General features: G+C 60.5%; 7 protein-coding genes across 7 annotated transcripts; 5 read left to right on the top strand and 2 right to left on the bottom strand.

The window, feature by feature from the left end:
• Positions 1–62: 62 nt before the first annotated feature.
• BDZ90DRAFT_123377 (hypothetical protein) lies at positions 63–1,238 on the top strand. The gene has a single exon (XM_025503306.1). The coding sequence runs from the start codon at positions 204–206 to the stop codon at positions 1,014–1,016; it is 813 nt and encodes a 270-aa protein (XP_025359022.1). The 5' UTR covers positions 63–203; the 3' UTR covers positions 1,017–1,238.
• A 222-nt stretch (positions 1,239–1,460) lies between these two features.
• BDZ90DRAFT_263255 (hypothetical protein) lies at positions 1,461–2,615 on the top strand (the record flags this gene model as incomplete). Its single annotated transcript, XM_025508588.1, has 4 exons — positions 1,461–1,897; positions 1,965–2,136; positions 2,210–2,280; positions 2,360–2,615. 4 exons carry the CDS (start codon positions 1,461–1,463, stop codon positions 2,613–2,615), a joined length of 936 nt encoding a protein of 311 aa, XP_025359021.1.
• BDZ90DRAFT_123379 (hypothetical protein) lies at positions 2,373–5,019 on the top strand. Its single transcript, XM_025503307.1, has one exon. The coding sequence runs from the start codon at positions 2,691–2,693 to the stop codon at positions 4,857–4,859; it is 2,169 nt and encodes a 722-aa protein (XP_025359020.1). The 5' UTR covers positions 2,373–2,690; the 3' UTR covers positions 4,860–5,019.
• Positions 5,020–6,095, top strand: BDZ90DRAFT_123394 (hypothetical protein). The gene is made up of 2 exons (XM_025503308.1): positions 5,020–5,559; positions 5,846–6,095. The coding sequence occupies exons 1-2, from the start codon at positions 5,180–5,182 to the stop codon at positions 5,874–5,876; spliced, it is 411 nt and encodes a 136-aa protein (XP_025359019.1). The 5' UTR covers positions 5,020–5,179; the 3' UTR covers positions 5,877–6,095.
• On the bottom strand, positions 6,096–7,751 carry BDZ90DRAFT_123395 (hypothetical protein). The gene has a single exon (XM_025503309.1). The coding sequence runs from the start codon at positions 7,514–7,516 to the stop codon at positions 6,314–6,316; it is 1,203 nt and encodes a 400-aa protein (XP_025359018.1). The 5' UTR covers positions 7,517–7,751; the 3' UTR covers positions 6,096–6,313.
• Positions 7,752–7,779: 28 nt separating this feature from the next.
• Positions 7,780–10,614, bottom strand: BDZ90DRAFT_234967 (putative VID27-involved in vacuole import and degradation). The gene is made up of 5 exons (XM_025507213.1): positions 10,047–10,614; positions 9,110–9,971; positions 8,676–9,026; positions 8,351–8,586; positions 7,780–8,269 (listed from the first exon to the last, which is right to left on the bottom strand). The coding sequence occupies exons 1-5, from the start codon at positions 10,571–10,573 to the stop codon at positions 7,843–7,845; spliced, it is 2,403 nt and encodes an 800-aa protein (XP_025359017.1). The 5' UTR covers positions 10,574–10,614; the 3' UTR covers positions 7,780–7,842.
• A 757-nt stretch (positions 10,615–11,371) lies between these two features.
• BDZ90DRAFT_228866 (hypothetical protein) lies at positions 11,372–13,603 on the top strand (the record flags this gene model as incomplete). The annotated part of the gene is made up of 1 exon (XM_025504845.1): positions 11,372–13,603. The coding sequence occupies one exon, from the start codon at positions 11,372–11,374 to the stop codon at positions 13,601–13,603; it is 2,232 nt and encodes a 743-aa protein (XP_025359016.1).
• Positions 13,604–13,725: the final 122 nt, after the last annotated feature.

The raw sequence follows: 13,725 nt of genomic DNA, 5'->3' as shown, positions 1-13,725 counted from the left end.
CGCAATTGTCGGCGTAGCCAGGCCACGTAATGCGAAGCACGTCGATTCAAGTGATAAACCAAAAGGAGGAAGCTACAGGAGACACAGACTCGAGGACAAGAACCACCGACGAGCAAGAGAGAGGTCTGAGCGCAGGCTAGTCTAACCGAGCCGAAGCTCGATGGGCCAGTCTGGCCGAGCTCACCGTCGGCAATCACGCTCCAATGATGGTCGACAACCGCGTGCCTGTGCCTTCTTCTTCAGCCCTCTACAACGACGGCGATGACGATGGCGCTGATGACGTAGACGAGAATAACAACGACGCCTGGGAGGGCACAGAACCATCCCAGCCCATTCGACAGGCTGGTCGCCGCTCCGCAACGTCTAACCGGCCCTCGCAGCAGCAGTACGGGAGGCACAACCGTACTCAGCTGTGCCGTCACCACCATCACCGCCAGCAGCAGCAACAGCGCCAGTCGCCGGTCGAGTCGCCGGTCGTCGTCATCAGCTCGTCGGCAGAGGTCCGCCCGTTAGACGGCCTCGCGGAGAACCAGGGGGGCGAGCAGGCCAGACTCGGCGAGCCGAGAGATGTCAGCGGTGCGGGGTCGAGCCATCGTGGACATGGCGAAGGGGCGGGTGAGAGGGTTAGCCGGGTGCAGCGGGGCTCAAAGGGGTCGAGCGAGGGGATTGTCGCGGACGCAAGGGAGGAAGATGGGTCAGCCGATCGACAGGGCGCGGACGAGGGCGTGCGCGAGATGGATCGTCTGCATTCTACAGAGGCTGAGGCGGCCAGGGCTGCAACGCGGGGAGCCCATGGTCACGAGCTTTTGACGGGCGAGGACGGGGTACACGACGTCCGCCGCCGCACGCTTGCTCCTGCTCAACGCACGGCTCTGGCTGCCTGTCGCCCTCAACCTTCGTTGTTGCAGCTGCGCCAGTCGTACCCTCCGCCGGACATGGTCCCATCATACGCAAGCGCCCCGGTGCGGCCCCTGCGTACCCTCCCCTCCATCTCGCTCCTCAACACGAAGCTATGAGCACCGGTACAACAGACTCCTGAACGAGCGATTGCGTCCTGGTGCTTTTGTCATCGGCTCTCGATACGTCGCAGAAGTGGACCAAGATGATCAAGAGAAAGACGCAAACGACACCAACGAGGAGTTGCGCAGCATCCATGCGCTGGATGTTGATGACGAGGATCACGATGCCATACGCAACCGAAGTGCTCCATCTCGTGGCTCTCAGACGGGCGACAACGTCTCGTTCCAGTCCATCCGGCACGCTAGCCGCCGATCTGGAGTATCGCTCGATAAATGCAGCAACAGTACGGTAGACGTAATCGTGCTCACTGCACCAGCAATGACTCGACCTCACTCTCACAGCCGAAGGAAGTGCGGAGTGCTTCATGGAACGACAGCGCTGCTCCTTCGGGACAGGCCAGCGATCAGAGTCAAGTCGCTTAGCTTTATCTGACAGCACGGATGCGCAAGCGTGTCATTCCTCTTGCCGCGCCCGAGGCAGCTCTTTTCGCCACAAAGAAGCCACTCTTGCCTGCTTCAGGTTCATACCGAGTCGCTTTCTTCTTGCCGGCACCTGCCAAGGTCATCATCACCCACGGCGACAACGGTAAGACTGACCGTAGGGAGAAGCAGGAATCCAGCTGCTTCCCGCGCTACCAAGCGCAAGACCGCTGCATCTGTCCCCGTCTCCCCCTCACCTCCACCGAGAAGATCAATGGACTACCCGCCCTGCGGATCAGAACGAGTTCGAGGACCCCGATGAAGAAGAATAAGAAGAAGGAGAGGGACTCATTTACGATCGCATTGAAGAGGAGGAGCAAGAGGCTAGCGGCGCCAGCCGTCGAGAGAAGCACATCAACGAGCGCGAAGAGAATGCAGTCGCGGAAATTCAAGGGAGGGTAATCAAGAGGAGGAGCAAGAGGAGGGCATCTGGGTCCCGGACGAGGAGAGAGATGAGGACGCTAGCTTGGCGGACTCACTGGAGTGGGATGAGCATGATGAGGCAGGGAGCGAAGCCGAATTCTGTGGAGCGGGCGGGCACGACGGCGAGGTTGAGGCAGACGATGAGGACGGTGATGCGGAGGAGGAGGATGAAGAAGCGGAGGAGGAGGAAGATGGTCAAGTGGCAGGACAGAAGGTGAATGACAGCCTACCTGCTTCCACGTCAAGCGCGCTAACTTGTTCTCATCCTCGCTGCTTCTCCGCCACAGAGGACCACTTCCAACCTCAATGAGGTCCTACAATTGAAGGCCTTTGAGAGCGCATGGCAGGCGAAGGACAAGTGCGTCGATTCGGACAGCTATCATGAGCTGCTACATGAGGCACTGACCACCATGACATCTCACCCGTCTTCCTCGCAGCCCGCCTCGTCAATCAAGACAAGTACCTCCTCTCAACGCAGCTGATCCGACCATCCTCGCGAACTTCAACGAGATTGTCGCAACTTCAAATCTCAAGCTGCGAAACAAGGCTTTGCTCGAGGCGGCCAACACGATCTCGTCCGCACAGAGGAGAAGCGCCGTCAAAACGCTTGACGACTGTGGTCTGGGCGAGCATCGTCGGAAGCAACGCCAGGAGCAGACGCGAGGGGCCAACAAAGGCGCAGCCTCAGCCTAGCATCGCTCGCGCAAGAAGCTTCCTGCCGACACGAACGGCAATCCAATCTGGCCAAGCTGCGAGCGGGGCGAGCCGATGCTTGAGCACGTGTCTCCCACTACGGCGCACCTGCAACGAGCAACGCGCTTCCAGCCCACTGCCTGGTATCGCCGGCTCCAACAAGAGGGAGATGTGCGAGAGCGAGTCGAGCGTGCAGCGCAGCAGGCAATGGACAAAGCGACACCTGTGGGCCGTGCAATCTGGGACGTTCTCGACCATGGCGACCCAGAAGACCTCAAGTCGCTCGACTGGTGGCAGCAATTCTGGCACCTGTCCTGCAACGCCAACTTTGCCAAGGGCAAGGATGCGCGCAAGATGGGGGCGGCTGTGTACATTTTCGTCGGCTTCAAGCAGCGCAGGCTCTCAGCCGTTTACGGAGGCCGCACCGGATGGCAGGATTTCCGCTGTGTCGAGCACATGACCGACCTGATCCTCAACAAGAATGGATGCAAGGTGCACAGGGTAATTCGCGAATGTGACTCCTTTGCAATCTTCAACGTCTTTGAGGACACTTCCGCGCATGCCGACACCGCGGAGGGATGGGCCGATCGTGCCTCGATCGAGCCAATATGGGCGCACATCATTGGCGGCTTCAATGAGGACGAAGCCTTCGTGTCGGCAAGGAGGAAGTACGGATTACCAGCCTGGAGCGGTGTTGTGGGCTGTAATCGCACTCGCTGCTTCGAAGCGCCAGAGGGTCAGAGGGGCGGCTCAGACTACATGGGCATCATTCGAGACCGCGACATTAAGCAGATGATCGTGCGCAAGAAGCGCTACTGCCGTCGCATGGTCAACGCCACGGCCAAGCAAAGGGGCACAGCTCGAGCAAAGTGGGTGGTGCTCTTCAATGCTACTCGAGACATCGAGCAAGCAACCTTGCACCAGCGCTTGTGGGACACAGGGCTCCACATCGTTCCCCGCTCCAGCCAGTCCCGCCTCCTCTGCGGCCTCTACCTCAACGTCAGAATGGCTCGCCTGCTCCAAGAGAAGGATGGAACATTCCTGGAATGGTCGCTATTCTTGGGCATCGGCCAGGGCAGCTCTCTCCCCTTCCTCTCGCCATACGACGCAGCACTATTCGAGGATGTCGCCCTTATCGCCGTACGGGATGGCAGGGTCGTGGTGCTGACGTGGAAGCACGCTCCACTGCCGCCGTCTGTTCGTCGTGGCTTCAATGAAGTCTTCACCCTCCTCCCCTACGATCTCGCCCAGCCCCGAATTGCCGCGCACCTCAGCGTTGCTCAAGCGCTGGACCAGACTCTTCCTCCGCCGGGCCAGTGGGACAAGCTCAGCGACTTGGACAAGATGGCCTTCCTCGGCTTGTTCTTTGTTGCTGGCTCGGGGCATTTGCGCATGGGGAGATACGTGCTGCCGACAATGACTCGAGGGTGCAAGAGAGAAGGGGAAAAACTGGAGGCTCTCAGACGCTTCACTGGTCATTACAATGCGTCCATGGGAGAGTATTCTGCTGCCTCCATCCTCTTTGCGGCTGACCGGGGGGACGACAACAGTCATCCTGCGGTAGACATGGACAGGAAGTCCAGTAGGCCGAGGAGAAATTGGCGCCTCCTGATCCGCGACAAGGCGAGTCCGACGGGCTGGGCTCCCTTCCCGTATGCCCTGGATCCAGGACCGGACCGTCCGGAGGGACGCCTGATCTGTGTGTGGCTGGAAGTCTTCCGCCATATCGACAGGCACGTTGGTGGCGCGCAGCCAGATATCCCCCTGCTCTTTCTGCCGAAGTCCTGCCCATTGGAGATGTCCGGACGGAGGTCGGACCGTGCCACCAAGGGGCTTCACCAGTACAAGCCCGGGTTCATTCGCCTCACCCGTTCATGCGCCAATGCCCCCCGCCAAGATTCAGCACCTTATACCCTGCAGCGCAGAAGAAGCGGCGCAGTTGATGGGCGGCAAGTGGAGGAAGACGTCCGTCAAAGTCCAAGTGTTGAATGTTGGTTCCGAAGTGCGCAGGGAGAAGGACCTGAGGATGCTGGTGAGGCCAATGGGCGAAGACACGCCCTGGCAGGACAAGCAGGACTGGGAGGTGGGCTCAGTCGGTCGAGAAAAGGTCATGCTGCATATCAGACAGCAGCGAGCAGCAGACCAGATCGGCGGCTACATCTGGGAGGACGGCGTGAGGGCGGACGAAATGCTCCTCGAGTCGGAGGTGGGCGCCGAGCAAGCGGGCGATCAGGGCGGCAATGAAGTCGAGGACGCCGACGAGGACGCTGAGGGGTGCAGCATAACAGCCTCACGTAGCGCTGACACCTCAGCGACAACGGCCGACACCTCAGCGACAACGGCCGACACCTCAGCGACAACGGCCGACACCTCTTTTGACGCCCCACTAGCTGCGTCAACGTCTCGCTCTCTTCCCGCACCCTCCGCCTCCCGCAGCATCACCTCATCCACCCAACGCTCCGGAGACGGCCATCCTCCCTCCCTCCACCAATGCCTCGTGCCAGGGGAGCGTTTGGGAAACGGTCGGCGGAGGGCACTGCAGATGGCACGCCGCCAGTCGAGCGATGGGGTACGGCGACGAGCACCTGCTGTTCAGGGATGACGTTTATGAATCCCTCGACCCCAACGAGCCACAGCAGGCTGCACTCCGTCGTCAAATCTATCCAGGCGGGGTAAGACCAAAGGCACCTGCATGGGAGATCTTCACTCAGGCGTGCGACGAAGAGCTGTGGATGAACAGCGAGATGCTGGAGTACCTCAATATTTACTGTGAGGCAAGCATCGCTGTCATCAACGCCAGCGACCCAGCACAATCGTACACCCTTGAGTGGCCTGGGGCTACGGAGACTGTCGGGATGGTCTTCTATCCAGAGGAGAAGCACTGGCGGGGCTGCGAGGTCCACGACGACCCAGCTCTGCTGCCTCCTAGGCCTGCCCACCTCCTGTGAGTCCCGGCGGCGCCTTCAACATCAGCGCGATCTCCGACTCCCTCGCCCCCCCCCCCCCCCCCCCCCCCCCCCCCCCCCCCCCCCCCCCCCCCCCCCCCCCCCCCCCCCCCCCCCAAACATTTCGCCTGGCTCCCGATTCATCACTGGCCCCTCCGACTCCGCCCTCGACCTCGCCCCTGGACCACACGCCTCCCCTCGCATCGGATCCCAATGTTTTCGCGCCGGCTCCTCGCATCGCATCGCATCGGCGGCTGTCCGGACGACCTTCTTGCTCCTGCGTAGTGAAGAAACGTCGTTCAAGGGTACTCGATAGCTTTGATGGATGAGGAATCAGAGTTCATGTCCTCCTCCTTATAATGTGCAGCACTTCGATCCAAATTGATCGACCTAGAGGGACGAAGCTGAAGGAGACACAGGCTCGAGTTCGAGAAACCGCATGCAGTAGGGACAAAGAGAAGGTCTGAGCGCAGGCTCGTCTAGCCGAGCGAAACCTCAACACAACCTTCTTCCAGCCTCGCCTGATAGCCATGGCAATGTACAGGCGCCCTTCCAAAGACTCGACCCACAACCAAGAGCACAAGCACAGGAACATCCTCCTCTACCGCAGGATGAAGACTGCGCCAATTGGTCGGGAGGTGGCGTACAATGTCCCGTGCTCAGCAGACGAAGCGGCAGAGCTGATCATGCTACGCGCCCGCCTCTGGGTTTGCTCAGGCTTTGCTTGCTCTCCGCTCGCTTTGTTGCTCGACATCAACAATCAGTGATCCTCCTCCTTCTCGCCAGGGCAGTTGGTATCGAGATCGCCAACGTCGTCGTAGGCTGTTCCGCAAAAGAGGCAGTAAAGGTGGAAATCGCGCAGGTGCGAGAGGACGAGGGAGAGTTGGGCGTCGAGCTGTGAAGCGAGTGGGAAGGAAAGGGATCAGCTCGGAAGTCGCGAGTAGCATGGAAGGTAGAACTCACCGGTAGGGAGAGGAAGATGCGGGTTTCACGGCGGCGTGAGAGGGGAGGCGGTCGCGCTATTGAAGAGGAGTTGCTGTCTTGTCTGGCCTCTTCTTGATCGTCACCATCTCCTCCCCTTCCAGCCTGAGCTTGCGAGTCGCCGTCTGCTGTCTTTTCCTCTCTCGCTGCATCATTCTCAGGCCACTCATCCTCCTCCATCGCCTTCCCAACCAGCTCTCGCTCGTTGGGACCCAAATCCTCTTCTCTGCGCTGAAACCACTCGACTTGCAGCCAGAGAGGTAGGTACTCGATCCCGACTCTGAGATCCAGATCGCGACAGATGCGCTTCGCCTCATTGAGCGTTTTGTTGATCTTGGCCGTAGAGACTTGCGCAGAGAAGCGGGAGCGGTAAGCGTCCACACTGTCTGAAGAGGACGAAGCGGCGGCAGAAGACTCGGCGAGGTCCAGGATTTTGGAAGAGATCAGGGCTCCAATGCCTGCTCGCCGTGAGGCTGGGTCAGTACGGCGTACGTCTGGGCGGATGGGCTCGACGAGGGAACGAGATGTCGCGGTGGATGCCGAGGCCTGGTCTGGGCGGGATTGCGCACCAATTGCTTGCCCTGGCTCATATCCCATCGACTTCATCATCCGCAAGGCCTTGCTCTCTTCGCCCCCGCCGCTGCTTGCGGATGCAGTTGACGGCGAAGATGGCAGAGCGAGGTTGCGAGCCAAACCTTGCGAGCGAGACTCCTTTTCGCTAAGCCGGTATTTGGGCTGATTGGATGTGCGCTGCCGCCCGCTCTTTTTTACACGATCGGCATCAGCAGTCGCTGCTTCGACGCTCTGCAGCAGGGCATCTGACATGAAGTCCTCTTCCTCGTCATCATCCGTCGCGCTCGAACTTTCGCCGTCGTGCTTCTGCGCCCGGCTTGATCCTGGTCCGGCATCGTCTCGCCCGCTGACGTCATCCTTGATCAGGTCGATGAGCTTACGCTTCGCCGGAGGAGGAGGCATAGCATCCTGCTCTTGGCGATTCGTATGCTGCTCTTGAGGATACGTTGCGCTGGTGGTTGTTGAAGAGGGGCGGAAGCGTCACGCGACATAGCGAGTCGCGGGGGCGCCGCTGCTGCCCACGTGGCAGTGCGCTCCGTCACTCGCAGCAACACCAACTCTCGCGGCGGACACGAAACGGCCTGAGGATGGGCCTCTCGATGGCTCTCCTTTTCGGTTTGAACTCAGTAGCTGGTCCCGATCAGAAGCACAAACGTCCGTCCTGTCTGCCGAACAAACATGGTATTGATACGCAAAAGAAACAACAGACACACTCCCCACGACGATTCTCAGTACCTCTGCTCAACGATCCCGCTCCCACTCGCGCTGTTCCTAATCTTTCCCGCCGGAGTGCGCAGCAAACTCTGCCGACTAGGCTTCTGTAGTTGCCCACGCCTATGCAGCTGCAGGTCGTCTGGCATAGCCACGATGATGTTGTTGCTGCTGCCAAAGGCAAAGTTGTCCTCCACAACGACGTCGCCCAGCTTGCGCAGCGTGTACCCGTCGGTACGGCCGCGCTTGACTCGTTCGAGGGGCCACGAGACGACGTACGAGCCCGTAGCGGTGACGATTGATGTCTCGCTGCCCTCGACGTTGGTGTCGAAGCGGGCGGGTGTGAAGGAGATTTCAGAGTCCATGTAGGCAACGTGGTGGGGCTTGAGCTGCAGGCGTCGTGGGATAGGCTTGGATTCCTTGGGGAAGGGGCGATCAAAGCCGCTACGAGCGAGAGAGCGAGGCGAGTAAGACGGGTGTCAGCGCACGAGATCCAGACTGTTCTCCCTGCCCACGCGTACTCACCACTCTCCCTTGTATCTGCCGTCGCCGATCAAGGTGTCGATCAAGAGCAGATACGTCTTGCACGTCGCAACCACGTAGCGCCCGTCTGCCGTGACGTCCACGCCGAGGATCGGATCGCCGAGCGCGGGCAAAGCCGTCTTTGCGTTCTTGCCAATCTGATCAAACAAGCGCAGCTCGCCCTTGGTTGAGGCGACGGCGAGACGGCCCTTTTCGTCGGTGGCTGCGCTCGAGAAGCCCTGGCGAGAGTGGGATGGGATAGAGGTCAGCGGGGTGGGGCGAGGAGGTCAGCCTTGATCTCCAGAGTCCCGTTGCCGCGCGCACTCACGGCCTTGGTCGCGTACTGCTTGAACTGACTGTCCACCATCTTGTTCCCTCCCAGCCTCGGGTCGATACGGAATACGCCATTGTGCGAATGTCCAATCAACATCTGCTCTCCAGTCGTCTGCGCAAACTTGCTGTTGGGCACAACGTTGTTCACGCGCACATCGTCGTGTACGCGCCACTCGTCGACGATCTTGCCGTATTCGAGGTCCATCTTGAAGAGGCTGTGCTCGTTGGTAGGGTCCATGAGGACCATGGCCGAGTCTTGGTCGTGGAGCATGACTTTGCGCGGGTTAAAAGACTTGCCTTTCGGGGTGCGGACGTTGTTAATCGTCGTGGCGAACTCCAATTGGTCCTGCGCGTGAGACGATGGGCGACAGATGGCGCCAGGGATATCAGCTTTTGCGATGTGAGTCTCCCTGCGCCACACACACTCACATCCTCGGTATGCTTGAAGACGCCAATGCGGTTGCCGCGCACGACAAAGGAGCGATCGAACTTGTAGCCCACCGCCAGCTGCGAGTTGCGGTCGTGCTCGCCAGCCTCGGCGGGCATGGCGGCAGGAGCATCGCCGACATTCTTGGCATCGTCCTCCGGGTCTTCCTCCTCCTCCTGCATCGATGCAGAGGCCTCACGCGCATCTCGGTCGTCATCGCGGATGTAGCGATCCACCGCTCGCTCGTCCTCGCCTTCGCTCTCGGCGCTCTCCTGCCCGGCATCAGTCATCTCCACGTCGTCCTCGTACGCGTCAATGGCATACTGCTGCTCGTCCGGCTTGCTCTTCTCCCATCGCTCCTCGTTGAGCGTTTCCCACATCAGTTTGGCAAAGCCGCGTTGGTATTCGTCGTACTCTTCCTTGGTGCGGAAGCGCAGCAGCCACGAGTAGCAGCGCCGTTGGCCGTCAAAGTAGTTCCAGACCGAGGAGAGAGAGTCGCTGGCGAAGTTGATGTTCATCGAGCCCTCGAGTCGCTGTGAGAGCCAGCGGCGTGAGGGAGAGGAGATGGACAGCCAGTAGAGGAAGCGGCCGGCCTCAGCTACTTGCGCCTTGACGCCTTTTTCCTGGCTCATGAAGAGACCGCTGGATTGGTCGTAGAGGTAGAGGTCGGCGGTCGTCTCGAGGAGAATGTCTGGCTCGCCGGCGATGGGGAACGACTCTTCGGGGGCGGCAGGTACGAGAGGCTTGGCCGGCGTGGTCTTGGCTGGCGTCGCCTTGGCTGGCGTCGCCTTGACATCCGCTGCCTCCTCGGCCTTGGCCTTGCCTTTTGCGGCGGGCGTTGCGGCGGGCGTTGCAGGGTAGATGCTGTGGGCGTGGGGAGCCGGATGTCAGTACGGGTTACACCGCGCTGTTCGCACTCGCTGCGCCGCACCTGCTCACCCTCCTCGCGCCGCCGCCGGCTTGAGCTCCTCGAGATCGGCATCGCTTGCAGCATCATGACTGCGCTGGTACTTGCGCTCGTAGACGCACTGCAGGTACGTGACCTCAAAGATACTCCTTGTCACCGAGTTGACCTGCGCATCGTCCATGACAAATTCCAAAACGTCCTCGCTATCCCCAACGCCGGACAAGTCGCGCCAGACGTACGTCGGATCTCCCTCGGGTGACGTACTTGCACGAAACTCCAGCCCTTGATCAATCAAGAAGCTGCGCTCGTCATCGCTCTCATCATCCTCATCGAGCAACTGCTGCTCCCCCTCATCATATGCTCGCGTTACGACGAGCTGATAGTTGAATTCGGTGGGCGTACGTCGAATCGTAGCGACCGCATCCTTGTAAATGCATTCACGCGACCCCTTGACGCTACTGGGACGGACGAGGAAGAGTGCGCCAGCAGGGATCTGGATGAGCTCGACGTTATCGTTGTCGCCCCAAATTTTGCCAAAGATGCTCTTGAGCATGAACATGGCGGGCGCCGAGTGATGGTGGTGGTAGTGGTAATGAGGTGGAGAGGAGCGGATGGAAAGCGGATGGCAAAATCGAGGCGCGCCGTTGAGTGTTGGTCGCACCGCATCAGGCTGAAAATTGGAGCGCAGTCAAGGCAGGCAGGCATCGTGCCTGGCGTGCCGCGAGACAAAGAGGTCTCGAGCAGACAGCATACAATGAGGGACAAAGCGCAGCGTGCTCGCAACATTGGGCTGAAACAGGATGTCCAGAGATCCATTAATGCTAAGATCATGGAAAAACCACTGATTGATGCCTGGCTGGACGAGTGACCTCCGTCCCTTTCCCCCGCCGTTCGCGCGCCTCTGGCTGCATGCACGCATCTCCGACCAACACTCATTCAAGCTCGCGACTCCACTTTCTTTCCTCCTTTCCTGCCGCTCATCGTATCAGCCATGACGCTGGACCCTTCCGCGTCCTCTCGCGCTGCATCGTCATCCAAATACACGACCTCTAATGCTACCGCCTCTTCTTCCGCGCACGTCGTTCCATTCCCCTCATCCTCGGACGCGCCCAACGACAATCTCTCGCCGCCAACACGACTGAGGCGATTGCTCAGCCTGCGCACACGCGCAGCTGGCAAGCAGCGACAAGACGATGTCGAGACGGATACACGGCGCCGTCGTCTGTCCAATGCCGCAATATACGAGGCAGGACCCTCACCGCGAGGCAGTCGCTCCAAGCTCCCAGCCTCATCGCCGCCACCAGCGTCGCCGCGCTCCGGCAGCCCGACTGCCTCTCGCCGCTCACTAGGCGCCAAGATGCCGTCATATACCCGCTTCGAGGAGAGCGAGCTGCCGGCTGCCACTCTCGCCGAGGCAGTACCGCCTGTACCGCCAAAGACGTTCGGTACTCTCGCTCCTGCCTTCCGCAAGTTTAGCATTAAGCGTCTGGTACGCAGGAAACCAACGAGCGTCAGAGATACTCAGGGGAGTGAAGCGCCACTCAACACTAGCACGAATCAGCCGCAGCCTACCGACCCTTCCCTGCATCAGCGTCATCGATCCCAGAGCCAAGCGCCCCTCAATGCCAGCCCGAATCCGCCGCTTCCCGACCCGCCGCGACGGCCCAGTCTCCCAACATTGACAGCCGCTCCGGCCGTTGCACGCAAACCGGTACCACTGTACGACGAGGCTCTCCTTAGGCTCCCCCCACGCATGTCCATCGAGGATGCGCAAGGCTTGGGGCTCGTCCTCGGCCAGCCTTCCTCCCTCGTCAGCTCGCAGGGGCGCCGCAATCCGCAAGGAGACACGACTACGTCCACCAAAGCTCGCTCCTCAGATCCAAATACCTCGATCAGCTCTAGCGCAGCCCAGAGCGACATAATGCGTATCACAACGGCAGACTCGGACGGAGCCAGCACGTCGGACATGTGGCTTCAGAGACCTGGCGCAGGGGCGCGTACGCAGAGGGTCTCCGTGCAGCGATCGCCCGTCTTTGATCCTCCACCACTCCCTTCCTTGCGTAGAGAGAGTGCAGCAACAGAGGAGGTGCCAGTCCTTCCACCTCTTTCAGAGTCTCGCGCCACCAATCGCACGACGGCAACAGCCCGGGACAGCCACCTCTTCTCTAGCGACGGGGGCGGCTCAGCCCTTGAAGCTGAGATTGGTACGGCGCGCAAGGTCGTGGGGCAAAGCCGCGCTCAATCGCAAAGCATCATGCGCGTGATAGAGGAGAAGGAGCCGCCTGCTACATTAGCTGAACCTCCTCAGCTCACCTTGCGATCAGCCACGCCTCTCTTCGCCAAGATCGATACCGCCTTGCAGGAGTTGCGAGCCGTGGATCAGCCGCGTGCTGGGCAGGTGCTGGGCACTTCCCGCTCCTTTGTCGTGCCAGCCAAGGCGGGAGACGAAGGCATGAGCACGCCAGACTCGGAAGATGATGTCCACAACCGACCCCGTACCCGCAGCTCTCCGGCAAAGAAGGCTGCCACAGAATTGCCATTCGCTACCTTACCGCGTCGCAACAACACGCGACCATCGTCAGCTTCGAGCGCAGAAGAAGGCAAGCACCCACGCGAATCGTTCGACGCTCCCCGTCCTCACCCGCCATCGCAGAAGAGCTCCTTCCTTTCTACCGTTCGCGGCGGCAGCCACAAGCGGTCGAAGAGCAGTCTTGCGGCCTTGTCAAAGACAGAGTCGTCCAAGAGTGACAAGAAAGAGGCTAAGCGGGAGAGGGAGAAGGAGAAGGATCGAATTCGACGTTACGCTGATATGAAGACGAACGATCCGCTCTTGGCTGAGCGACTCGCTCTGATGGGGCTGCAGCACGGCAGCGAGCGGCCGATCCGAGCGCAGGCGCAGGAGCAGGAGCAGGGGCAGCCGCAAGCGCAGGCTAACGAGCACCCTCCTGCCGTTTCAAAAAGCGCAGCTACCCCCGCAGTCGGCGCCGTCGCACCCTCATCGTCGACCTCGAGCGCTTTTGTCACCGCATCGCCGAGTCTCCCTGTCTCCTCTACCTCTAACGCGGGCGCGGGCGTAGGCGCATCTCCCTCCCTGGCCTCCGTCTACACTCTTGCTCGCTCCCGCTTCGGGTCACGTCCTACCACGGCGGACTCCTCCTCGCTCGCCCCAGTGAACGTCAACACGAACGCAGAAGCGGCCTTTGTTACACCCTCGTCCACACACGCGGAGAGCGCTCAAGCCATGCTGCAGCGATCAGCCAGTGCTACGAGCAATAGTCGCCGCGGCTCCGGGAGGCCGGGCTCTTCGGGCTCGTCTGTTAGGACGAGGCGGATTAGCTCCTTCTCTCCTGCCACGGTCAGCGCAGAGACAGCGCAAGTGACGAGTGGTCCGGCTTTGGATGAGGCTGCGAGGGAAGTGTTGCAGAGGAAGACTAGCACACGCGCTCGTGCGCCGCCGCTCCTGGTGAGGAAGGTGAGCAGCGGAGGAAGCACGCCTAGGCAGGCGCCCAAGCATTTGAGTCTGGTTGCTAGGGTGGAGGATGAGGAGGAGAGGGCCCAGAGGGGCGAGATAGAGGGGAAGCAGTCTTAATGTGGTGCGGATCGGAGGATTCATGAGATGCACAAGCGCAACGCCCAGGAGCGACTTCATCTATCTCGAAGGAGGACAGAACGCACAGCGGCCGTCTGATCAATCCTATACCATTGCAAGCA

The sequence above is a fragment of the Jaminaea rosea genome (genome assembly GCF_003144245.1).
Source record: "Jaminaea rosea strain MCA 5214 unplaced genomic scaffold BDZ90scaffold_20, whole genome shotgun sequence".
In the NCBI taxonomy this organism is placed as follows: Eukaryota; Fungi; Basidiomycota; class Exobasidiomycetes; order Microstromatales; genus Jaminaea; species Jaminaea rosea.
This window is presented reverse-complemented; position numbering and strand designations above follow the sequence as displayed.

What these genes read in the sequence shown, in the direction of transcription:
- BDZ90DRAFT_234967 (XM_025507213.1), bottom strand. Translation starts at nt 10,573, where the DNA reads ATGTTCATGCTCAAGAGCATCTTTGGCAAAATTTGGGGCGACAACGAT. An exon ending in CCGGCGGCGGCGCGAGGAGG is followed by an intron (nt 9,972 to 10,046) that starts GTGAGCAGGTGC and finishes CCACGCCCACAG; the next exon opens with CATCTACCCTGCAACGCCCG. An exon ending in GGCAGATACAAGGGAGAGTG is followed by an intron (nt 8,270 to 8,350) that starts GTGAGTACGCGT and finishes TCTCGCTCGTAG; the next exon opens with CGGCTTTGATCGCCCCTTCC.
- BDZ90DRAFT_123395 (XM_025503309.1), bottom strand. Translation starts at nt 7,516, where the DNA reads ATGCCTCCTCCTCCGGCGAAGCGTAAGCTCATCGACCTGATCAAGGAT.
- BDZ90DRAFT_123394 (XM_025503308.1), top strand. Translation starts at nt 5,180, where the DNA reads ATGGGGTACGGCGACGAGCACCTGCTGTTCAGGGATGACGTTTATGAA. An exon ending in CCTAGGCCTGCCCACCTCCT is followed by an intron (nt 5,560 to 5,845) that starts GTGAGTCCCGGC and finishes GCTCCTGCGTAG; the next exon opens with TGAAGAAACGTCGTTCAAGG.
- BDZ90DRAFT_123377 (XM_025503306.1), top strand. Translation starts at nt 204, where the DNA reads ATGATGGTCGACAACCGCGTGCCTGTGCCTTCTTCTTCAGCCCTCTAC.
- BDZ90DRAFT_123379 (XM_025503307.1), top strand. Translation starts at nt 2,691, where the DNA reads ATGCTTGAGCACGTGTCTCCCACTACGGCGCACCTGCAACGAGCAACG.